The 25,919-nt window shown below is 39.3% G+C and overlaps 1 protein-coding gene and 1 non-coding gene across 3 annotated transcripts in view; one reads left to right on the top strand and one right to left on the bottom strand.

The window, feature by feature from the left end:
- FMN1 (formin 1) overlaps nt 1–25,919 on the top strand; it is a 429,632-nt gene that overhangs the window by 280,496 nt on the left and 123,217 nt on the right. For both annotated transcript variants that reach the window (XM_030814363.1, XM_030814364.1), the window contains 6 exons: nt 999–1,060; nt 2,958–3,046; nt 9,428–9,557; nt 11,356–11,502; nt 12,591–12,650; nt 23,347–23,467. In XM_030814363.1, the coding sequence (XP_030670223.1) occupies nt 999–1,060; nt 2,958–3,046; nt 9,428–9,557; nt 11,356–11,502; nt 12,591–12,650; nt 23,347–23,467 (609 nt within the window). The remainder of the gene's footprint in view (nt 1–998; nt 1,061–2,957; nt 3,047–9,427; nt 9,558–11,355; nt 11,503–12,590; nt 12,651–23,346; nt 23,468–25,919) is intronic.
- LOC115835777 lies at nt 16,235–16,339 on the bottom strand. Its single transcript, XR_004030797.1, has one exon. It is a non-coding gene; the product is annotated as a small nucleolar RNA U13 (small nucleolar RNA).

The following is a 25,919-nucleotide window of genomic DNA, read 5'->3' on the forward strand; positions in this document are numbered from 1 at the left end:
TTAATTAGCCTGCCGCGGAGAAAATTTACTAGTGTGCTGGTTAATTTCACAATGTAAAGTCAGGGAAGGGAGGTAGGGTTGAGGGAACAAACCTTATTAGTTTTGAATAATTATTTAAAGATGTGGACCTGCTTATTTCAAACACTTTGATAGCCAAATCCATTAAGGATTTTAAGTCTCAATTTTTGCATCCCAGTATCTGTGGGAAGGTACCTCTCTAGATGAAATCATACGCATATTAGTTCATGGCTAAATTAATCTTAAATAATACAGAACAAGTAGAATCCTAATAAAACCATGGGAATGAGAGCCTGCCTGAAGACTGGCTCATGGGAGGTTTCCATAATCTTAATTTGCTATTGATGCAATTATTGCTTTTTCTTGTCTTTTTAATCCAAACAAGATGTTGGCAGTGGCCACGGAAAGGTGCCTGAAATCACATGCCTGAATTCATTTAATTTGCCAACATTGTCTTTTTTCTCTCTTTCTTTCTGGTAATGGGCAAGAGTCAGTTCTGGTGCATTAGGTACTAAATCTCTTCAATTACCATCGGGAAGAAAGATTTAACATTGTGCTTCAAACCTACAAACTGATTTAGTTTTAAAGCACAAACACTTCTCCTGTGGAGCCTAAATTAAACTGCAGAAAGGACTCAGAGCCTGAGGAATTAAACAAGGCAGAGCCAAGGCTCAGGCCAATGATAGGAACCATTTTGGTTTCTTTCATTTGAGACCCCTGGTGCGAAAGGAAGGGGAGCAGAAACAAGCTGAGAGGCAGAGCTTGTGTAAGAAAGTGCAGGAAATCAAAATGGCACATGGATACATATGTAACAAACCTGCACATTGTGCACATGTACCCTAAAACCTAAAGTATAATAAAAAAAAAAAAAAGAAAGTGCAATACTCTGTTAATTGCTGGGAAGCTGGATGTGGAGTAAACACTGGTGCAGGGGACCTAATCAAATCCCTTATCCTCTTTTCTTTTTGGGTGCTCGGCAGCCATTTTCAATGTGGATGACTCCGTGGTTGATCTGGAGACCCTGGCAGCCTTATATGAAAACGTGAGTGTCAAAGACTTACAGAGCTAGCATTTCCATATTTATCTTCTACCTGAGAAATGACTGAGCCATTCATGTTCTTTGGTAGTAAGGGTTTTGACGTGGCCTGGAAGAGATTAAGGCATAGAAACACAAGCTTGAATGGGAATGGATGTGAGGAGCACTAGATTCCTAACTCCCACTGTGGTATCTGGGCTAGCAGATCTCATTGCACACTTGCAAAGCAGGGCATCTCAGGTAGACATCACTTATGTGCTCTGGAACCCAGTCCTGTCGCTTGCTGGCCAAGTGAATGAAGATAAGCTGCCTACTGAAATGATAGTGTGCACTAGTGTCTACTTCTGAAGAATGGGACTGCTAATACCAGCTTGGATGATTACTCGTAGTCCAAATGAGTTGATGATACTGAATGTGGGAAGGTGTGTAGAATGGTAGGTATGTGTTTTAGATTTAGAGTGAGACAGTCTTAGGTGTGAGGTCCAGCTGTGTCTACCATTGCCTGCTAAGTGACCTTGGGCTAGTTACTTAAACTCCTTAATCCCGTTGTGATCATCATTATAGTGGGGATTATAGTAGGCTCTGATTTTTTTTTAATCAAATGAGGATTTAATATATGTAGCAGTAGCAGTGTATTTTGAAAGTCAACAGGACCGTACACATATAAGGTCTTTTAATTTGGGTTTTAAGTGGACATAACCAGCAGAATAGTCAGGTTCTCTTGAGAAGACAACACAGGAAAGTCAGAATTCCCATGATTGTTCATTGTTTTGGTTCACTGACTGTTAGGCTACAGAAACATAGATTGAACCACATTCTCTTAAGTAATGATATTTCCCAGGAAGCTGTCTAGGGCTCTATAGTATGCTGTGGTCACTCAGTTCAAAAGATGATTCGTTTCATATTTATGTCCCCTGGGACCTGAAGATTCTTACAGAAGATTTCCATAGTCTAATAGTCTAGGCTTGGTGGCATCACCAATTCCTTGCTCATTTTCACATCTTTTATATGTGTCAGGAGCTACTTAATACAAATGGGTGGGAACTTCCCACGTTTCCACTAGTAAAGCTTTCGTTAATAAATCAGAAAGTACACAAATACCAGGCCGTTGGGAGCTAATTATGCACTTGAATACTTGGAGGTCAGCAAGGTATAGAGGCAGAAAGAGGGAGTTCCAAGTCTGAAGCTCTTTAAGAGTTACTTAGTACAAGCCTCAGTGGAATAATCTGTAAAATGAGGATACAGTGGTTCATGTTAAAGAACTTTGTCAAAGGCAGTACCTTCCAGATGCTTTGTGTTGTTACCATGAGCTCAGGACTATGCACATGGTTGCCGCTTGTTAGCTCATAGTAGAGATAAGCTGCATACAACTGAAATAGTTGGATAAATCGAGAAAGTAAGTGACTCAATGCCAAAATAAGTGGTACAGACAATGAGTGCTTACGAAATTTGGAAAAAGGGACGATGTTGACCAGAAATGAAAGAGCTGCGAGTTCATATAATTTAGGGCTGTTCTAAGAGTAAGGAAGCAAATTCTAAGAACAATATTCCCCCAGCCTCCTTACAGAGGAAGAGACGGGGGATTCAAAAGTAGAGCTCAAATAGCTGTACTTCTGTGTCCAGCTGCCTGTACTTGTTAGGTCCGTTTGCATTGAATCTCAAACTTGAGCATGAATCAGAATCACCCGGTGCGCTTGCATCCCCCCTACCCCCACCCACACCCCCAGTTCTTGTGTCTAGGGTGGGCCAATAATTTGCATTTCTGACAAGTGACGGGTGATGTTGTTGATGCTGCTGGTCTAGGAACCACACTTTGAGACCCACTGCCATAGCCAGAGTCTCACTGCCCCCCCCCCTTTTTTTTTTTTTTTTTTTTTTGGTTTTGTTTTCTATTTTGATACAGAGAGCCCAAGAGGATGAGCTGGTTAAAATAAGAAAGTATTACGAGACATCCAAAGAAGAAGAACTGAAGCTGCTGGATAAACCTGAGCAGTAAGGATACTTAACATTTTTCTGTTAGGCCAAAAGGAGAACTGCAATTTCTGTCTTCTTGTCTCCCAGCTCAGAATAACCAAATCTAAATTGTGCAGCCAGCTAAATCACAACACCGTCATTCCTGTGACCTATTGCATGCAGCAGGATGACCCTGCTGCCGGGAAAAGCAGCGCTGAGATTTGTGCTGTTGGATACAATGTGTCTCACCCCCCTCCCCTACCCCATTAGACTCCCCTTTCTTGCTCTAGCAACTTGTTAATTCCTCCTAGACTAAACAATTTGACCAAAAGGGTAACTGAGGAAGGAAGAAGGCATTGTTCTGTTTAAGGTTCTCCTGATGAAGTTAAAAAGATGATATCAGAGTCACAGAATTCAAATTTATTTTCCTAAAGGTCATATCTAGTAAGTGCAGCCTGAATGTGCCAGCTTTTCCCCAAACTTCTCCACCTGCTCTGCCCAAATGTGGCTTTTTCTCCCCCTCACTCTGTACATGCTTGTTCTTCTCTCCACTCACTATCTATAGCTGCTTGCTCTGTCGTTTGTGATGCCGTTCCATAGGCTTTGAAGACCCAGAACTCCGGGGTGTAACTGAGTGACTCTTGGGGTCTCGAAGCCACAGATAAGCTCCTGGGGCTCTGCAGCCCCACGCCCCTGCCCAGGGCCTAGGACTCTGTGAGACTGTAAAATGGATTCAGAGGACACAGGGGCCTCTTCTGCCTGTTGCTACCCTGAACATTTTTTGTCCAATTCAGGCCAACCCTCTCAACCTAGAGATGAGGTAAGTGTAGAAAATGAAGCAGAAGTGGAGTGATCAGATCAGGGTTACAAGTCAGCCCTAGAAGCTTCCAACGTTCTCAGGCTTGCACTGGAGTTCCATGCCTTGTCCCTTGGGTCCTCTAGAAACAGGGGTCCCCAACCCCTGGGCCACAGACTGGTACCAGCCTGTGGCCTGTTAGGAACCAGGCCACACAGCAGGAGGTGAGTGATAGACAAGCTGGCATTACCACCCGAGCTCCACCTCCTGTCAGGTCAGCAGCAGCATCAGATTCTCATAGGAGCACAAACCCTATTGTGAACTGCGCATGTGAGCAATCCAGGTTGCACGCTCCTTATGAGAATCTAATGATGATCTGTCACTGTCTCCCATCACCCCCAGATGCAGGAAAACACGCTCAAGGCTCCCACTAATTCTAGATTATGGTGAGTTGTATAATTATTTCATTATATGTTACGATGTAATAATAATGGAAATAAAGTGCACAATAAATGTAATGTGCTCGAATCATCTTGAAACCATCCCACCTCCAACCCCAACCCCTGGCCTGTGGAAAAATTGTCTTCCTCGAAACCAGTCCCTGTGCTAAAAAGGTTGGGCACGGCTGCTCTAGAATACCTCAGTCCCCATGGATGCCTGGACATTTAGACTCGGGAAAACATCTTAAATGACTGGGGATGGGAGTCAGGAAGAGAATTCTGGGTTTACTCAGTTAATGACAAACCTACATGATGGTTTTGGGAACCTTGGATGACTTGCTCTCACATGGAGCATGGTCCAAGATCCCCCCTCAAAGTAGGTTTCTAAAGCCTAGGAATATTGTGAATCAAGTCAAGTGAGGTTCCCTTGCTGTCTTGTTCCACTAACTTGAGACACCTTCCTTACCAATCCCTACCCTCAACTGATCCTATGGTTTATTTCCAAGTCATATTTCCTATTATAACAAATGAATCCCTCCTATGGTGTTAATGACTGAAAGTAAAGTGACTAATAATGGGCTATTTCAACACTGAAAAGGCCATGGGAATGTATTGGGGCACAGTGGGCATATCAAGCACTTGGGTAGTGCTGGTTATACCAAGTTACACAGTAATATTCTCCTTTAAGCCTGGAGTTGGCAAACCTTTCCTGTAAAGGACTAGATAGTAAGTATTTAGGCTTTGTGGCTTATGGGATGTTACAAATATTCAAGTCAGCCATTGCTGTGCCAAAGCAACCACAGGCAATATATAAACAAATGGGTATCGCTGTGCCCCAATGACATTTTACTTATGAACACTGAAATTTGAATTTCATGTTATTTTTACATGTCATAAAATGTTGTCCTTCTATTGACTCTTTTTTTCAACAATTTAGAAACGTAAACATCGTTCTTTTAATTCATGGGCCATACAAAAACAAGTGGTGGCCTGGTTTTGGCCTGTGGGCTGCAATTTGCCAACCCCTTAACCACCGAGCAGCCCTTGCTCTAAGCTATGGGAATGGCTGATCTGGTGAAATGAACAGGCAGGCAGAGATCATGCGTTTCTGCTACTGTCCTAATTATTGTTCTAATTGCCGGGACTTAGATAATGGTAGCAGGTAATTAACTTATTCTTGTTTTCTCTACTGATGATCTAGATAGAAAAGCATTTTTAATGTTTATAAATGGTCATTGTGATGGCTTCGTGAACACGCAAACCCAGCAAAAAGGACTGTCATGCTGTGCTGGTGAGGTGACGTGCCTGGACTCAGTTGCGGGAGGGTGAGGCACAGATAGGTGGGGGCCTTCAGACCTGGGTGCATTTCACCTTTGCTACCGACCTCCTGCACAAACCAGCATTTGTTTGATTTATGCCACTCTGATTCTCTGGCAACTTATTTGCCATTAACTCCAAGTGAGTCGACTATAAGCATGTTTTACATACTGGAAAATATGAATCATTTATAGTTTTAACGTTGCAGTTTTCTAAGAGTCCTGTGGTGCCCAGTCCTATAAATCAGAGCATGGAGAGGCTGGCCTCATCACTCACCTCATCAACTCTCTTACACTCCAGTGCCAGATTTAGAAAGCCATTGCCCACAGAGGTGTCATCTGCTTGGGACCAGGCTGTCTGAGAACCACTCCCTCTAGGGATGGCCCTTGACTCTTATGCTGCCAGGTAATGGCTGTGAGGTGAGGCTCTGCTGGGTTTGATTAGGCCTGGTACACGCTCCTCATGGCCTAGGGTGAGAACACTATACACAGTCTATTGTGATGTTTCATGAAGGTCCGCAGCTGCCTTGGGACCCCCACACAGTAGACTCTGCTAGTGTACTCCTCTGTGGAAGAATGCAGGCTGCAACATTCAGTTATGCTATGTGTATCGCCTGTGTGCACATACACCTTAGGTAATACCATTCAGAAATCTAGGGATAATAAATCAAATGTTAGTCTCTTAAAAACAATGAGGCACATTGCATCATTCCACCCGTCAGCTGAGTTGCTGCTGTAGATGTGTAACCCAAATAATGTGAGACACAGAACATCTTTCATATATTAGAAACTGAAGTTGCAGTCCTTCCTAGAAATATTAGCCTACATTGGAGAAAGAAGGGAAGGATCCCTCATTCGTAGCTTCTTTTGGGAATATTTAGTCTTGTTTCTTACTGAACCTGGAATGTAAAGTTAGACTAGCCCAAAAGGAACTCAATCCATAAATATTCATAAGTGCCAAGGCCCAGTGTCCAAGATCCCATGCTTGGGAATATTTAAGAGAGTTACTGTGTTTGCTCTTGTGGGTAGAGGATAAAACAGTAATGGGGCAGGGCAGGGGAAGAGAAGATATTTATCAGATGCTTGCTTCACAGCCTTCAAAGTAACCCATACCTCTGGTACCTTAGCAGATAAATAAGAGAAGAGCTATGGTGCTCCTTGCATGGCTGTTTTTGGATGGCAAGGGTCATAAAACCCTATTTTTTTCCTCCAAATTTGCTTCTTTATTGTTTTGTATTTTCACTATACCAAATATCCAAGCCAAAACTGCAAAGTCATCCTGGACTCTTCACAACATCTCTTAGGAGTAGATTACTCTGGGTCTTGTTGCCTTAGTAGCTTCCTCATCCATTTGCCCCTCTCCATTCACACTGCAAGCCCCTCTTAACCTTTTCTCTTCGAAGACTACAGCTGTGGTCTCCCAGCCTCAAATTTCCTATCCCATCCAATCAGCTGAGCTGCTGCCAATGAGATTTTCTACAACAAAAAGCAGAAACTGTCACTTTCCTGTTTAAAACCCTTCATTCGTTCAGAAGTTTAAACCCTGTATTTTAGAATACAGAACACAATTTTAGCATCTGCCTTCTACTCACTTTCCCCACAGATACCATTCAGCCTATCTTTGCTCTCCCGGCAGTTTCTCACATGTGCATGAGCATCACAGGGCTCCGGGGACCCTAGCTGACAGTGTTCCCCCCATGACACTTGAGTGTCCTGCATTTGCTTTCCTAGCTCCTCTTCTGGATCCGTCACCGAGAGCACTCGTTCACACTCCACAGTAATCGTTGATTTACTTCTCGGATTATCAAGACGGGATTGTAAGTTAAGCTCTGTTCTCAGATCTTAGCATGGTCCCTGACACACTGTAAATGCCTCATACATTCCTAAAGGACAGACTGACATTCTTGGTGACTGATCTTTTAGTATTAATTCTCAGTTCTTTCCAAAAGTAATATAAAATTATGATCTTTTCTCCCCCCTCCCACTCTTTGTATGGGTTGCAGACCCTTCTGCTTAAAGAGGACATTGGAACATTTAAGATTCTTTAAGAGCTTTTCCATTGCAAGCCCTAACCCCAGTAAGGCTTTAATCCTAGAGAGCCTTGCAATTCTATCTTACCCTTTCTTGTGTAACATACATTGATAAGACTATGGTCTTGTCTCCTCATATTGGTCCTATGCTTCCTCTTTTGAGATTAGTTATAGGTAGCTATTCATTCAGCATTTTCTGCTTTTCATCTAAGTCCTTTTTGGTGAGCCGAGGCATTGATCTGTGTATTTTCTCAGGTGGTGTCTGTAACTGCTTCGCTCACTGTGATAGGAAGTGTACATGCTCTGGGAACTTGGGTCCTGAATGACGCCTCATGGTCACATTTAGAAGGGGAGAAATGCAGGGCCCTTCTTTCAAAATAGCTCAGCATCTGAATAAATACATCTTCCCCAGACTCATTACAGGATCAAATGCTGTCAGTCCTGTGAGCTTTTTGCTTCTTATATATTTGTAAAGACTGATGATACCCCTGATTTCAGTCATGATAAATGAATAAATTGTTTAATATTCATTAAGAAGTAATTTACACAGAGTTTAACTTTTTCATCTTGTCTTAATGCAGAATTCCTATGAATTTCCACTTTTATACTTCTTTATATAATTTTCATAATAATGGGTTATTGAACTTTAAAACAAGATTGTGTTTTCTCTTATGGATATTCCTTGCTTTCATTAAGTGTCATCTAAAAAAAAAGATTATGGATTATAACCTAGTTGTGGAATAAATACGAAATCAATTGATGTTAGAAATTAATTAAAACCCAAATCTCCCTAAAGGTAGAGGCGGCACAGGGTGTATAAGCAAAGAAAATATCTTTCTGTATAGAAAGAAGTAGGCTCCAGCTTTGTTCCTGTGTAAAACCATTTTTGGTGAGAGATGGCAAAATTCCTTGGTAATGATGTTATGAGTTGACCAAGACTCTCAGAAATATCAGTTAATCATCATCTCAACTCCAAAATGAAATAAATGGCTGTTAGTAGATTTTCTCCTTTTCTGAATTCATGTCCAACTGTTTCCACCCATTTTCATTTATACCCCTTCCTCTGGTGGTTGGCCTGGAGAATATGTCGCTCTTCCAACTTAGTTTTGCAAAGAGAACCAGTGCCCAACCGCTCAGACAGTGAGCTACTGTGTGTAGGTCAGTACTCACCTTTAGCTTTTAAGATCTGTCTTGCCACATTTTTAAGGAAACTTTAGGTTGTCTACTTAATGAGTGCCTGCTTTGTTCTAAATACTGAGTTGTAAACTATGTCTGTATAAGTTAATGTGAAAAAGTAAACAAATATCTGGAGAATGTGATCATTATAGACCATTATGTAACTCACTGAGCAAAAATAGTAGCAGGATCACTTGAGTAAGAGATTTTTTTTAAATCACTTGTCTGTAGACATTTGCCTCAAGTCTTCAGTTTGCTTAGCCTGTATAAATACACCTTTAGAGAATGCTGCATTGTGAGGGAGTTTATTGTATAATTTTTCTCGTATGTTAAAGGCTAGGGCTTTCCATCTGGGTTCAGTCTCTTGTTTGGGCAGCAGGAGATAGATAACTTGTTTAGTATATTTGTGTTAACTTTCTGTTCCCGAAGGAATTTCTATACCATACATTTATTCATCATGCTAGAACCCCTTTAAAAAGCAGCCCCGTTGTCAACAATGGAAACCGTGCCCTTGGAATTCCTTGAGTCTACCTATGTGACACCTTTTATAATTGTTGAGAGTGTTAGGTAAGGAATGTTCCCAAAGTGGATCTTTTTCAGCTGTCTTTTTATTTTGCTTGTGATTATATATGAAGGTAGATGACACATTTTGTTTTTTACAGATTTTTACATGAGTTAGCCCAGATTCCTAATTTTGCTGAACGTGCCCAGTGCATAATCTTCAGATCTGTCTTTTCTGAGGGTATCACCTCCTTGCACAGAAAGGTGGAGATCATCACGCGAGCTTCTAAGGTATGTTTACTGTCTAATTTAAAAGATAGCCTTGCTCTGAAGAGTAAAGGAGAAAATGGGAGAGACCACTTCAGTGCCATTATGGAAACTTTTTTGGACTCAGATTGTATGTTTTTCTAAGTGTAAATTTGATAATTATCTTGCCCGTGTGTGTGTGTGTGTGTGTGTGTGTATGCGAGAGAGGGAGAGAAAAGGAGATGCAGATGGATGAAGAGGGAGAAGGAGGGAAAAAATGACACTTTTACAGATTCCTTCTAAAAAATTCTGAATATCTTCCAAAGTACATACTGGCCACTAAAAACCAATCTAAATAGCATGGTCTGTTTCCTGTTTTACAATTTGGATTGCAGAAGAGATTTTGCTTGAGATCCATGCATTTGATCATCTGAAATGTGTCAACCTAATAAGAGGATTCTAGAGACTTGATAAGTGAAATAAATGACTGATATTGAGTCATTGGCAAATAAATATTTGTTGGCTTTACTACACTGGTGTTCATTATAAGGTTAAATTCTAGCACCTGGCTTTTTCTCACAGTTGAACCATGCTCTTAAGGACACGTTATTCTTCTCCACAAATACTGTAGTACTTTGTTCCTTATTTGGAGACATGATTTTTTTTCCTCTAAGATATGAGGTATTTCAGTAGAGAATAAATATTACAGAAATATAATTATATACGCACTAATAATACCCGAAAGGCGGGAGCAGAAAAAGAAGTCTTCCTTGAGCTGATTTTTTTTTCTTTCTTTCTTTTTTTTTTTTTTTGAGACGGAGTCTCATTCTTCTTGCCCAGGCTGGAGTGCAGTGGCATGATCTCGGCTCATTGCAACCTCTGCCTCAAGGGCTCAAGCGATTCTCCTGCCTCAGCCTCCCAGGTAGCTGGGATTACAGATTACAGGTGCCTGCCATCACGCCCAGCTAGTTTTTGTATTTTTAGTAGAGACGGGGTTTTACCATGTGGGCTAGGCTGGCCTTGAACTCCAGACCTCAGGCAATCCACCTGCCTCAGCCTCCCAAAGTGCTGGGATTACAGGCGTGAGCCACCGTGCCCAGCCATTACTTTTTTTACCCTGAAATAAAGGGGGATAAAATGTGAATTAAGACCATAAAGAAAAAAAGTTTCAATTGGAAAATTGTACTTGAAGTAAAAAATAAAAGGACAAATGAGACAGGGAGCCAAAGAAAATCCTAAGCAGCTTGAAATTGTAAAAGTTAATAGACATACAACAAGCACTTAATAAATGTAAGTTTAATAAAGTTATTAAAGATGGCCTACAGCCTTAAAATGCATTATTGTAGTTTACCTCTGAAAATTATATCTGGGGATAAAGAAGAACATACTTCTTCTGTATCTGCTCTGCATTTAACTGTATTGGTTATCTAGATAAATAGTCCTGAAATACATCCTCAAAAGGTAAACCCCTTTCTACCTAGAAGTCATCAAAGGTTAAGCCTTACTATATATACCAACTCCCTTTTTACAACTTCTACTTTAAAATAAGTATTAAAAATTAAACTGGCTCAAATGAAAATATAAAACCAATAGTTAATCCTCATGTATTAAAACATGCACTCTTTATAATTAATTTGTTGAGTGGGTAGAAAATAATGGCTGTTAATGTGTTTGTAAAGACACTCATGGCTTAGTAAAGTGTGTTTTTCATTTCACCAAGTGTTAATTCTGTTGGTACCAAGCCTCCCGACAGCCTATTGAGTACTCAGTAAATATTTGTTACTGAATGAACATGGGTACATTTGGAGTTCAGCTCCGTAATAATTGGTGTTTGCCATCACAGGGCTTGCTGCACATGAAGAGTGTGAAGGATATTTTAGCTCTCATCTTGGCTTTTGGAAATTATATGAACGGAGGAAATAGGACTCGGGGACAAGCCGATGGATATAGCTTAGAAATTCTGCCCAAACTCAAGGATGTCAAAAGTCGGGTATTTATTTTTCATAATAAGTTTCTATGATCTGCCATTATTTTCTTTCTTTACCTTTAATTTTAAAAAACGTATTCCAGATTGTTCCATTTATCTCTGTCCTCCCCTTAACAACAATCATTTATATTAGAGCATGCATTTTTTTCTTTGCTTTTTTCTTTTCACTTTTGAATGAAGAGTTTTGTTTTGTTTTTTTCACATTAGACCTTATTTTCAATGACTTAATTCCCATCATCGTGTGCTCTGACATATACAATTAGGTATTGAACTGCTACTCAGTGAGAACAAAACAGATAGCATACAGTACCAGGATCCTGCAAAGGCTGGAGGCTGTTTGAGTTTAGTGTTGCCTACTAGTAGTTTACTCATTCCTGAATGGCAGAGCAATGTTGAATCACCAATTTTTTGCCTCAACAATTGGGCTGGGGTCTACTGTCAAGCTCTCTGAGCCTGATTATCACTTGGCTCCACACCCCTGTGGAGCTACCTCTTTAGAAACAACCAGCCCATATCTAGGCGTCCCATGGGGGGCAGGGGGGTGCAGGGAGGGGAAACACACAGGCAAATTAGAATTAGACCCCAGTGAACAGGACACAAAGGCTGCCTTGTGGGAGGGCCTGCTCCCCACTGGCCTCCCGGGGTCATAAAGTGGCGTGGTGCTCCTTTTAAGCTGGCCTGGATTGTTTTTCACACCATTAAGAACACACATTTTTTGAAAGATGGGAAGGGAGGGTGCTTTTCTGTTCTAGGCCGTGGTTCCCTTTAGCACTCCCTGCCCCCTCCTGTCTTGGCTTTATGCCAGAAAATACAAGGACACAATTTTTTTGTTTGTTTTAGCCATTATTTCAGAAGTTTTATGGATTATCTGTTTGTTTTTTCCCACAAAGGATAGTACAGTGTCATTTCTTTATGTAGCCAGCATAATAAATGGATGGGATAAAGCAGAGGAAGGAAAACCTTGCCAGCATCGAAGAGAAAGCCAGTTTTCACAAATTACAAGTTTCTCAACCTGAGATTTCATCTCTCAATCATGTAATATGACAGTCTCATGGGAATGATTTTCATGTACATTTCTCTTTTAAACCTAGGATAATGGGATTAATCTGGTGGACTACGTTGTTAAGTATTACCTGCGTTACTATGATCAGGTAAGTAATGGCATTACATGGCAAAGTTTCAACTCTTACTCATTGTTGGCATTCATAAGTTGGATGATGGATAGATGGATGGATGAACTGCAAGCCCAACATAGAATATGAGAGCTCTCCTGTGTGGTTTACAGATGAGCACACTGAAACCAAGAGAGTTTAGTTGACTTATGAAGAGAAGCATTATTCAGTGGTGTAAATCTACTGAGTCTCAGTCGACTGTATAACACAGCTTCAGAGAGATCCCTAGCTGCCTCAGTGCTTTATGGCCAGATTGTGAGGTTCTCTCTGAAATCTAGATCCACTCAGTAATTGGTTATAGTTGAAACTGTATTCTGATGATGCAGAGCAAAATTTAGGAAAGTAAGACTCAGTAATACCCAATATTTTATCAGTAATGAATCTATGAACAGGCCAAAGATGTAGAATTTGAAAAATCCATCTTTTCTGCTTAGAGGGCATTTACAATTAGAAATAAACATTTCTGTGTGAGTCCATCTGAGCAGAATTTTCTACTTTATTTCTTCTTGTTAAATTGAGAACAAGGAGTTGTAATTTTGAGAAGAAAGAGGTATTGTTGTAAGATGTTAAGAAATACAGCGGTCAATATGAACAGTAAAGTCTCAAAGTAAATGCTGTCAGGACTTCTGCTTTACCATCCATGTAAGCAGAATTGTTCCTAGGCATCGAGGGAAGAATGGTAAAGATCCCGGGGCCTTTTAATAGGCCTGTAGTTTCATCCAGAAGACAAGTGAGGCACTGATGAACTCCGTAATACTTTCTTCTACCCTCCTGGTGGGCTTATTCTAACTATTTTCAATATACCTACAGCAGGCTCATCATTTCCCCCCTCCCCAAACTTTTCCCAGATTTCTGTTAAGAATATCGTAGTTTTTGATAGTTTTTGGTCATTAAGGCATGAAACCTTGTCCTCCTCTGGTTACTCTCTGTCCTTCCACTGAGTTGCTTCTGATGTCCTTCCCTGTTTTGTTTTGTTTTGTTTTGTTTTCTTTTCTTTTCTTTTCTTTTCTTTTCTTTTCTTTTCTTTTCTTTTCTTTTCTGGCTGACCTCAGCTTACCCAGGTTTTAAGATCACTCATCTGGAGAATTTCAGTTGCTTTCCAGCTTAGCGCTCCATCTCGAGGTTCTACCACTCTAAGCCATCCCACACCCTCTTTACACAGCTCTGATCATACTGCTTTTCTACTCAAAACGAAGTGGCTCCCCATTTTCAAGTGAATTAGGATTCAACCAACTTAATTCCAATCTTTCACAACCTTGCTTTTATTACTTTCCCTCTACACATATTCTGTGATCCAACTCAAGACCTGATGTTTTCCACACACACCCTGTGCTTTCTTACTAATGTGTTTTTACTTCTGATGTTCTCCCTAACTGAAAGTATCTTTGTCTCTAGCCTTTTTATAAAACTTCCCTTTTTTCTCATTACTGTACTGCTCTCTGGAAATAATAAATTTAAAGATTTTTTGGGAGAAAATCTCCCAGTAACATTACCAATATATGTGTTACAGATTTAACCAGAAGAGTACAGACCTTTGTGAATAAATTTACGTAATTTTACTGAAAGTCATAAAAATTTAAAAACATAGAGTGAAGAAGAGAAAAACCCAATTTAAAAAAATTGGGTAATGGGCTTGAATAGACATTTCTCCAAATGAGACAAACAAATAGCCAACAGGTGCCAACATCACTAATCATCCAGGGAAATGCAAATCAAAACCACAGTGAGATATCCCATCATGCCTTTTAGGATGGCTGTTAATAAAAACCAAAACCAAAACCCTACCACACAGAAAATAGCAAGTGTTGACAAGGACGTAGAAAAAATGGAACCAGTTAGCATCATTGGTGGGAATATAAAATGGTGGAGCTGTTATGGAAAACAGTAGGGAGTTTCTTCAAAAAATTAAAAATAGAACTACCGTATGATCAGACAGTCTCACTTCTGGGTATTTATCCAAAAGAATTGAAACCAGGATCTCAAAGAGACATTTTTCCTCTCATATTCATTGAAACGTTGTTCACAATAGCTAAGATTTGGAAACAATCTAAATGTCTGTCAATAGATGAATAGGTAAAGAAAATGCGTATATGTACTAGGGAATATTAGTCAACCATAAAGAAGAAATAAATTCTGTCATATGCCGCAACATGGGTCAGCCTTGAAGATATTATGCTAAGTCAATATAATCCATTCACAGAAGGGCAAATACTGCATGATTCCACTTAAATGAGTATCTAAAGTAGTCAAACTGAAAGGAACAGAAAGTAGAATGAATGATGGGGGAATGGGGAAATGGAGAATTGAGGATACGGAGCTTCAGTCATGTAAGATGAAGAAGTTCTAGAGATCTGTACAATATGCTTATGGCTAACAATACTATACTGTACACTTAAAAATTTAAGAGAATAGATATCATGTTATAGGGGTTTTTGTTGGTTTTTTACCACAATAAGGAGTGGCATTATCTCCTCTGTTAGAAATACCAGTCAAAATTCTAATCAATTTTAGAAGTTTACAAAACAATTTTAAATATTATATATAAAAATAATTAGATAAAAATTTGACCAGGATTTACAAATGAAGAATCATTCATTTATATATTCTAATATATTACAGAGCTATAATAATTAAAAGTGTAGAATGATAGAATAACATCACAAAACTTAAGAACATGAAAAGGAAATCTCAGAAATGGATCTAAATAAATATGTGTCAAGTGTGTGATAAAAGAGAAATTTCAAGTAATTGGTAAGAGGAAGAAGTTGAATTACCTCCTAGACCTCATACCAGAGACCAGAGCAAAGTTTTAAAGAACAAAAGAGTTAAATGTAGAAATAAACGAAAAATAAAATCAATAAAACATGACAAAAGTGTAGGTAAATAGTTTACTGATTTTGAAGTAGCAAAATCCTTTCAAAGTGTTCAGTCTAAGGCAGAAACCATAAAAGGTGAGAATAATAACTTTCAATGCATAAAACTAAAAAACTTTAATTCCTAATTAAAATTTTAAAATACTTTAGTATCTCAAAAATGACTTAAAACTAAATTCAAAATAACATACTTGGAAAATGTTGACAACATAATAGACAATGAACTCTTGAGAATTAACAAGAAAAAAATCTTCCTTATTTTTAAAAAATGGCAAAATGTATCACAGGCAATTTACAAAAGACGTATAAAAGACATAAATTGCCAACTAGATATATAGAATTTGCGCTGTAAATTGATCAAACCTTTCTTAGGACTGTCATGTATGGTAAATCAGGTTATTCTCTGTTTAAGGTCTCTAGGTCAAATGGGACTCATATCTAGCCTGCCCTTGATTCACCAAATTATATATCCTATAAAGAGCACACTTTAAAAAATTCACAGAAAGATGCCATGTGCTTGTCAAGCTGTTTGCCCATAAAGCTGTTGCTATCTGCAGGAACACATTTTCCTAATTTATACATATATATGCTTTATGGGCAAGCAAGGTTGTGTTTTTGTTTTTTGTTTTTTCTCTTTTTGTTTCCCTTTTTTCCCCCATTTTTTCATTTTTTCCTATTCTTTTTTCTTCATTTCAGGCAGGTAACGTGTCCATATCATAACAAGGTTTGATGGTGGCGCATCTCACACATGCATATGAACACCCAATCCATCACACTCATGAACTACAAAAGGATCAAAAGCAAGGTTTTCGACCTTTGTGTATCAAAAGCCCTAGAAATACGTGTAACCTTTTAAGAAATTTCTACCCCAAGAAAACAACTAAGGATTTAATGACTATTTGCTTATAATAGCAAAATATTGGAAAAATTTTGGTAGGTGTACAATGATAGAGACCAAGGTCAAATAAATTATACTAGAGTCACACACTGGAATAATATACTCCCATGGAGAGTGTATAGGAGAGAATGTAGTGGTATTAGAAAATATTTTTGATCTGCTTTTAATTTACAAGCGTGTTTCAAAATAACATACAGTATAATACCAAATACGTAATAGATAAAAATAAATACACACAAACACACAGAATAACCTGAAAAGAATACATTAAAATGTTTCTGGATATTAGGATTGTAAGGGTTTTTTTTTTTTTTTTTTTACTGTCTTCTGTCTTTCCATTACTAAACATAATGAACATGTATCACTTTTGTAAAAGGGAAAAAAGATGTAGTGAAAAATAACTTAGTCTAATCTTACATGGCCCTTTTTTGAGGTGGTTATTAACATCCTGATCTTTGAAGGAAGGCTTTGAAGCCCTCACCTTTGAAGCCTGCAAGTACTTCATTTGAATCTCTCTCAAGATGCATCTTATTCTGCCTTGTATGTATATATGAGGAATTACCTATTATCTTGGCATTGGTTTTTGAGGTTCAGAATTCATTGTTGTCTCTTTTTTTCTTTTCTTTTTTTTTAATTGAGATGGAGTCTCGCTCTGTTGCCCAGGCTGCAGTGCAGTGGTGCAATCTTGGTTCACTGCAACCTCCGCCACCCAGGTTCAAGCAATTCTCATGCCTTAGCCTTCCGAGTAGCTGGGACTATAGGCATGCACCACCACACCGATTTTTTTTTTTTGTATTTTTAGTAGAAACGGGGTTTCACTATGTTGGCCAGGCTGGTCTCGAACTCCTGACCCCAAGTGATCCATCACCTTGGCTTCCCAAAGTGCTGAGATTACAGGCATGAGCCACCATGCCTGGCCATTGTCTCTTTTTTATTGCCTGTAATACAGGTGTCTGATAAAACTTGCTGAACTGGATATAATGTTAATACTCACAATGGTGTAATAAGTGGCATCTGTAAAGAACTAGATATGAGGAGATGAGAACTGTTTTCTGGTGGAGTGAGGAAGGCGTGTTTAGCTTCAGGAAATGAAGCAGCAGCAGGCACATAAGCACGTACCCTAGGTTTTGACAGCAGGTACTAGTGTGGCAGAAGAATTATCCTGAAGAATCTTTGAGGGTGACATTTCTAACCCTAGGTCGGCATGGGCAGATTTATTGGTAGTGCCTACCCCAACCAAGTCAAATGCATTGTGTGGGAAGACTGAAATTTGCCTCTGGAATATAGTTGTGGTTGAAAAGAGCTGAACTCAGTGGAATCAACTTCACAGAGGAAAATCTTACAATGAGAACAGTTTCAAACATGGGATGGCCCAGTCTAGGAAAAATAAGCCCACAGTAGTGTGGTGCTCTTCTGGCTTTTACTGTGCAAAATGCATTTCACTCAACAAGAGTGTAGAATTATGTGATTTATGAAACTAGCCCTTTCCTCTAGGAGCCTAAGTGATGATTTTTGTGGTTAGTGGTGATGAGCAATTAGCTAAAGAAAGATGACTCCTGCTCCCTGCTTCCTTCTTCTCATGCCTGGTTTTTGGTCCAAGTCTTGGTCTGTGAAATTTTAAGAAACCCATGTAGAGTCATGCCTTTTGAACTCTAATTAAGCAGCTTTCATAAGAGCTGCTACCAGCCTGATACACTCAGCAACATTTCCTTTTTTCTAGCGCCACACACACACACACACACACACACACACACACACACACAGAGTCAAAACCAGGACTGAATCTGATAAAGTTCTGGAAAATGGAAAGAGATACTGTGCCTGAGTTCTTCCAGTGTAGATTAGCATGGAGCTTCGTAGTGAGGATCTTAGATGTTGTTCCATCTTGGCACTCAGACGAGAGTACTGCTTCCATTTTAAAGTAGTAAAATAAGTATATGAAGATGGGGAAAAAAAGTACATTGTGTCTGATAAAATGAAGAAAACTACCGTGTCCTAGCATCCCTAACGAAGCTAATGCCCTTAAAGAGGAAGGGTCAAGAGGATTCCTGAAACGACAAGAAAACATAGTGATAAATTAGATGTCTCCTGCTAAAGGTACATATATCTCAGAACCATGTTTTATAAACCCTCTGTAGTAGTGCCCATCAACCAAAAATAAAGCTTATTGATATGCCAGATGATGTTTACCAAGAACAAGACACAGTTTCTGCCTCTGAGGTGTTTAGAGTCCAGTGGGGAAGATGTGCAAGGTAACATGGCAATTTAAAAATTAATGGTGATACATAAACTAGAAAACCTAGAAGAGATGGATAAATTCCTGGAAAAATACAATCCTCCTAGCTTAAATCAGGAAGAATTAAATACCGTGAACAGACCAATACCAAGCAGCAAGAATTAAATGATAATTTTAAAATTACCAACAAAAAAAAAGGTCCAGGACCAGATGGATTCACAGCAGAATTCTACCAGACATTCAAAGAAGAATTGATACCAATCCTTTTGACACTATTCCACAAGATAGAAAAAGGGGGAAGCCTCCCTAATTCATTTTATGAAGCCAGCGTCATCCTAATACCAAAATCAGGAAAGGACATAACCAAAAATGAAAACTACAGACTGATATCCTTGCTGAACATAGACAGTAAAATCCTTAACAAAATACTAGCTAACTGCATCCAACACCATATCAAAAAGATAATCCACCATGATCAAGTGGGTTTCATACCAGGGATACAGGGATGGTTTAACATATGTAAGTTAATAAATGTGATAACACCACATAAACAGAATTAAGAACAAAAATCACATGATCATATCAATAGATGCAGAAAAAGAATTCAACAAAATCCAGCATCGCTTTATGATTAAAACTCTCAGCAAAATCTGCATACAGGGGACATAGCTCAATGTAATAAAAGCCATCTATGACAAACCCCCAGTCAACATAATATTGAATGGGGAAAAGTTGAAAGCTTCCCTCTGAGAACTGGAACAAGACAAGGATGCCCACTCTCACCACTCCTCTTCAACATAGTACTGGAAGTCCTAACCAGAGCAATCAGACAAGAGAAAGAAAGGGCATCCAAATCAGTAAAGAGGAGGTCAAACTGTCACTGTTTGCTGATGATATGATTGTTTACCTTGAAAACCCTAAAGACTCCTCCAGAAAGCTCCTAGAACTGATAAAAGAATTCAGCAAAGTTTCAGGATGCAAGATTAATGTACACAAATTAGTAGCTCTTCTATATACTGACAGTGACCAAGCAGAGAATCAAATCAAGAACTCAACCTCTTTTACAATAGCTGCAAAAAAAAAAAAAAAATATATATATATATATATATATATATACACACTTAGTAATATACCTAAGGAGTCGAAAGACCTCCACAAGGAAAACTACAAAATATTGCTGAAAGAAACCATAGATGACACAAACAAATGGAAACATATCCCATGCTCATGGATGGGTAGAATCAATATTGTGAAAAGGTAGAATCAATATTGTGAAAATGACCATACTGCCAAAAGCAATCTACAAATTCAGTGCAATCTCCATTAGAATACCACCATCATTCTTAACAGAATTAGAAAAAACAACTCTAGGCGGGGCACGGTGGCTCATGCCTGTAATCCCAGCACTTTGGGATGCTGAGGCGGTCAGATCAAGAGATCAGGAGATCAAGACCATCCTGGCTAACGTGGTGAAACCCTTTCTCTACTAAAAATAAAATAAAAAAAATTAGCCGGGCGTGGTGGCGGGTGCCTGTGGTCCTAGCTACTCAGGAGGCTGAGGCAGGAGAATGGCATGAACCTGGGAGGTGGAGTTTGCAATGAGCCGAGATCGCGTCACTGCACTCTAGCCTGGGCAGCAGAGTGAGACTCCGTCTCAAAAAAAAGAAAAAAAAGAAAGAAAAAAGAAAAAGAAAAAAACTCTAAAATTCATATGGAACCAAACAAGAACCCACATAGCCAGAGCAAGACTAAGCAAAAAGAAGAAATTTGGAAGCATCACACTGCCTGATTTCAAACCATACTATAACGCCATAGTCACCAAAACAGTGTGGTACTGGTATAAAAATAGGCACATAGACCAATGAAACAGAATAGAAAACCCGGAAATAAACCCAAATACAGCCAACTGATCTTCAACAAAGTAAACAAAAATATAAAGTGAGAAAAGGACACCCTTTTCAACAAATGGTGCTGGTATAATTGGCTAGCCACATGTAGGAGAATGAAGCTGGATCCTCATCTCTCACCTTATACAAAAATCAACTCAAGATGGATTAAGGACTTAAATCTAAGACTTGAAACTATAAAAATTCTAGAAGATAACATTGGAAAAACCCTTCTAGATGTTGGCTTAGGCAAGGATTTCATGACCAAAAACCCAAAAGCAAATGCAATAAAAACAAAGATAAGTAGTTGGGACTTAGTTAAACTAAAGAGCTTTTGTACCTCAAAAGGGGCAACCTACAGAGTGGAAGAAAATCTTTACAATCTATACATCTGACAAAGGACTAATATCCAGAATCTACAATGAACTCAAATCAGTAAGAAAAAAAAATCTCATCAAAAAGTGGGCTAAGTACATGAATAGACAATTCCCAAAAGAAGATACACAAATGGCCAACAAACGTATGAAAAAATGCTCAGCATCACTAATGATCAGGGAAATGCAAATCAAAACCATTACAATGCGATACCACCTTATTCCTGCAAGAATGACCATAACCAAAAAATCAAAAAACAGATGCTGGCGTGGATGCAGTGATCAGGGAACACTTCTACACTGCTGGTGAGAATGTAAACTTGTACAGTCAGTATGGAAAACAGTGTGGAGATTCCTTAAAAAACTGAAAGTAGAACTACCATTTGATCCAGCAATCCCCCTACTGGGTTATCTACCCAGAGGAAAATAAGTCATTATATGAAAAAGATACTTGCACATGCATGTTTATAGCAGCACAGTTCACAATTGGAAAATCACGGAACCAACCCAAATGCCCATCAATCAAAGAGTGGGTAAAGAAACTGTGATATATATACACAATGGAATACTACTCAGCTATAAAAAGGAATGAATTAACAGCATTTTCGGCGACCGGATGAGATGGGAGGATATTATTCTAAGTTAAGTAACTCAGGAATGGAAAACCAAACATTATATGTTCTCACTGATAGGTGGGAGCTAAGCTATGAGGATGCAAAGGCATAGGAATGGTACAAGGGACTGTGGGAACTTGGGGATAAGAGTGGGAGGGGGATGAGGGATAAAATACTATAAAGAGGGTGCAATGTATATTGCTTGGGCAATGGGGGAACCAAAATCTCACAAATCACCACCAGAGAACTTACTCATGTAACCAAATACCACCTCTACCCCAATAACTTACGGGAAAAAAATTAATGGTGTAAATGCTGTGATAATGTAAGCATCATAGGCCTTTGGAGAAAGGGAGAAACACCCATGTGCTGGGGGTTAGGGGAAATCTTGAAGGAAGGACGTTTGTTTTAAGACTTAAAGGATGAGTATGAACGAGAAAGTATAAAGGAGGCACTAGGGAAGGGTCGAAAAGGGACCATTTTATAGACAAAGGCCTAGAAGCAAGAGATCGTGGTCGATTATTTCATGAAGGTCTAGAGGGAGTTGGAGATAGGGGGAAGGTAGAAATGAGGCCAGAGATGTAGACGGAGGCCAGATCATAAAGTGCCTTGTAAAGCGGTTTTAGAGTTTGGAATTAGTCCTAATGGCAGTAGGGAAGATGGAATGTGAAGGAAAGCTGGCAAAGTAGCCTGTGCGGAGAGAGGAATAAGTGAAGACTGCCTAAGACGTGCAAGATACAAAGCTTACTTTAAACAACTCAGGGAGAAAGCTAGCTAGGCTGGAAAAGATATTTGAGGGTCATGTGCCTGAAGCTTTTGTCCTTCAAGACGTTTCTCAGTGGAGAATTCTCTATTAGGTATAGCAGTGGAGCTTGTTAAAACTATACCCCACCCTGCCCTCAGTCTCCTAAGATAAGCCAAACAACATTTGCAAAAGCTTTTCAAATATATGAAGAATTTTGGGGAAGCCAAGGCTGGAGGATCGCTTGAGCCCAGGAGTTAGAGACCAGCCTAGGAAACATGGTGAGACCCCGTCTCTACAAAAAATTAAAAATTAGCTGGGTATGGTGGCATGTACCTGTGGTCCCAGCTAATAGGCTGAACTAGAAGGATCGCTTGGGCCTGGGAGGTCAAGGCTGCAGTGAACCATGATTGTGTCAGTGCACTCAAGCCTGGGTGACAAAGCAAGGCCCTATCTCCAAAAAAAAAAAAAACAAAAAAAAAACTGTGTATATGTGTATAGACACCCATATACAAAGAATCTGATCATGCATACACACAGAGGAGTTTTAAGCCGCAGAGAAAGGTGAGGAAAGGTGATGGGAGGGTGATTGTATCTTCCATTGCAGTGCCTTCTTATCCAGCACCTTCTGATTCACACCCATTAGCATACCCCAAAGATGACTTGTCTAATTGCTAGCATGTGTAAATCAAACGGGGACTTCAAATGTAAGTACTTTCATGTGTTCCCCCCTTCCATTTTTCATGGGAGTAGAGTGTCCAAGATCAGGACGACCTGACAATTTTCTCTTTGATTCATGAGGCAAAATAGAACCCGGCCCATGCCATAGCCGACCTTATTGCCAATAAGTCCAAAAAGAGACTGTGAAAGACAAGAAAGCACTTCAAAGTCGCAAGTCCAAATTTAGGAATAGCAGAGGAGCATTGCTGTGATTCTTACTCAGACATCCAATAAAAAAGCTTTTTTTTTTTTTTCCTCATTGATGCTTTGGAATTTCAACTGAAAGTGACAATTGGGAAGTATAATGTACTTTTGTTTACCATATCTCTTAGGAAGCTGGAACAGAAAAGAGTGTTTTCCCCTTGCCGGAACCACAGGATTTCTTTCTGGCCTCCCAAGTCAAGTTTGAAGACCTCATAAAAGATTTGAGAAAACTGAAGAGGCAACTAGAAGGTAATAGGAACTGTTCTGTTATTATGATAATAGCTAAGGTTACTTTTTAAAAATGTTTTAAGAGGATTATTTAGGTCTGGCTCACAGAGTGGGATTGGTGCAGAGTTCAGTGATGGTACATTACAGCTTTCATGAATCTTTCCCTCTCTACGCAGTGTGTAGAGGCACTGTATTTTCAAATTCTTCTCTTTTATTAGTGTTGATCATTTGTTTCTTATATCCATATCTTGTTATATCTACATTTTCTGACATTTAGTAGTTACAACATTATTAATGATAATAGCAGTAACCATTTACTAGACGCTTACTGTTGTCTCGTATAACAATCTTAATAAGCTGGAACTACACTAAACCCATTTTACAGATGAGAAAAATGAGGCTTAGAGAAGTTATGTTCACACAGCCAGTAAGAGACAGATTTTACTAAGCTCTAAACAAGTTTAATGAAGTCTATCCAATTAGAACTCACACATTTTCTAGTTTCTAATTTCTAGAACTCACACATTAGCTCCTTTACTCTGCTGCTTTAAATATATATATATCATACATGTTGTACACATACACACGTATTCCTGTATGTTTGGTTTGTATATGAGTCTAATAATGATGGTAAGGCCCACAGTAAACATTCCATTTTAGTTTAATTTACATTTTTAATTATTCAAAAGAAAATGCTGAAAGCCCCTTTTTGGCTTTTTTAAAAGGTGAAAATATGTCTCACTTGGGCAGGAATTTTCCTTTGGCCTTTCTAGAGTCTCGTGTTTTCACTGTGGAGACATCTCCTTGTCCAAGAATATAAATACTTGCCTTGGAGCTTGTATAACTCCAATTGAAGAGCTCTGCGGAGGATTTAGAGAGCGCGTTAATGTGGAAATGGAGCCCAGAGTGCCAGAAGCAGAGCTTGAGGAAATGAAGGGCTTCAACCAGGAATATTTTAACACCAAGACATAAAGTAAACATTTTAAAAATGTTTATTGTGAAAGAGTACTTAGAAACCTAAGTCTGAGGCTGAGAACAGCTTGGAAATGGAAGTAAAGTGGGAAAGATCTGCTCCCGGTGGCAAAGAGAGCCATTTATTTTTACCTTGGACATAAAACTTACATGGAAAGGATAATGGTTACAAGTGAATATTTTTATCTTGTATATTATTTTTAAAGGAACATGTGGGTTTTTTTCCTCCCATTGATGTGGTTGAATGAATTCAACCAAATGGATGCTTCCTTTAGAAATGTGATATGTGAACCTGCAGTCATTATTTTCTCTCTCCTGAAGAATTGTATCCTTGTTGACGTTGAGGAGCTTAATATTGTAATAAAGCGTAGTAAGCTACCACCTAGCATTTTTGTCTGTCCCTCTCCAGTGGTAGAATTAGGGCCCAGGCTGGTCCTCAGTGTGGCAGCGAGAGTTAGCAATGGCAGAGGAGCTTGTTTGCTCCATGGCTGTTCCTGAATGCCCATTCCCTCTTGTCTCTTGGCCCCTTGTAAAACCCTTGGCCTGACCTCTCCTATAGTCTTTGAGCTGAAACCTGATCCCTGTTTGATCTTTTCCCTTCTCCTTCCAGGGGCTGCTTCCCTTTGACGTCCCTGTACGTTTGATGATAAATAGCAAGAGGATAAGAGGAGTGAATTGGGAGGCGAGCGGAGAGACAAGGGTTCCCCCATAGCGCCTCACTTTGGTACACCTTCTTTTGTCTAGGGAGGCTCTGAATTGTCATTCGGGATCTCTCAGTACTCAACTGACACTTTCCTCAGCCGATTTTAGGAAAATACAAGAGCTTTTGAAGCGGGTAGAGTGGCCTTAGGAAAGAAAACTGAACATTTGTCTCAGTTACTTTTCTTCTTTGTACCGGGCTTCACCAAAACACAGGAAGTACCACAAAGGCAAATGAGGAAATGACTCCCCCGCACCTCACACACATGGAATATTTAAACAAAAATGCCCTGCTATTCTTTAGAGATGCCAGTGTTTTCAACACATGAAAGGTACCCAGTAAATATTTAAAGAAAATACACACCGTAGGTTCTCTAATGAATTTCTTTTTCTTCTAAATACCATCTGGCAAGATGGCCAGATTGGTGGCGGTCCGTTTCATCTTACGTTTCCATTCAGGTTTCACCTCCTTTTCCATAAGGCCTTGGTGTGAGCTGAGATTGAATGTTTAATTGAAGAGGACATAATTTTCACACATACAGCAAAGATTTGATGAGGCTTTGAGGTTTATTGTAGCCATTAAAGTGTCGTAGCTGCTGGCAAAATCCCAGAAAATGTCTAAAGCTAAACCAGATGTGATTAGCAAATTTCAAGAAGTATCAGGCCCTAGTTCTCCAGGCAGGCAGAGCCTTTTAGAAAAAAAAAAATAGTATTAACACACCTTAATCTAATGTGAATTAACCTGTGGTTATTGGTCATACTGATGTCACTGATTTAAGTAGAAGTTGTCATTAAGCATCTT

Source organism: Nomascus leucogenys, chromosome 6 (assembly GCF_006542625.1).
Source record: "Nomascus leucogenys isolate Asia chromosome 6, Asia_NLE_v1, whole genome shotgun sequence".
Lineage (NCBI taxonomy): Eukaryota > Metazoa > Chordata > Mammalia > Primates > Hylobatidae > Nomascus > Nomascus leucogenys.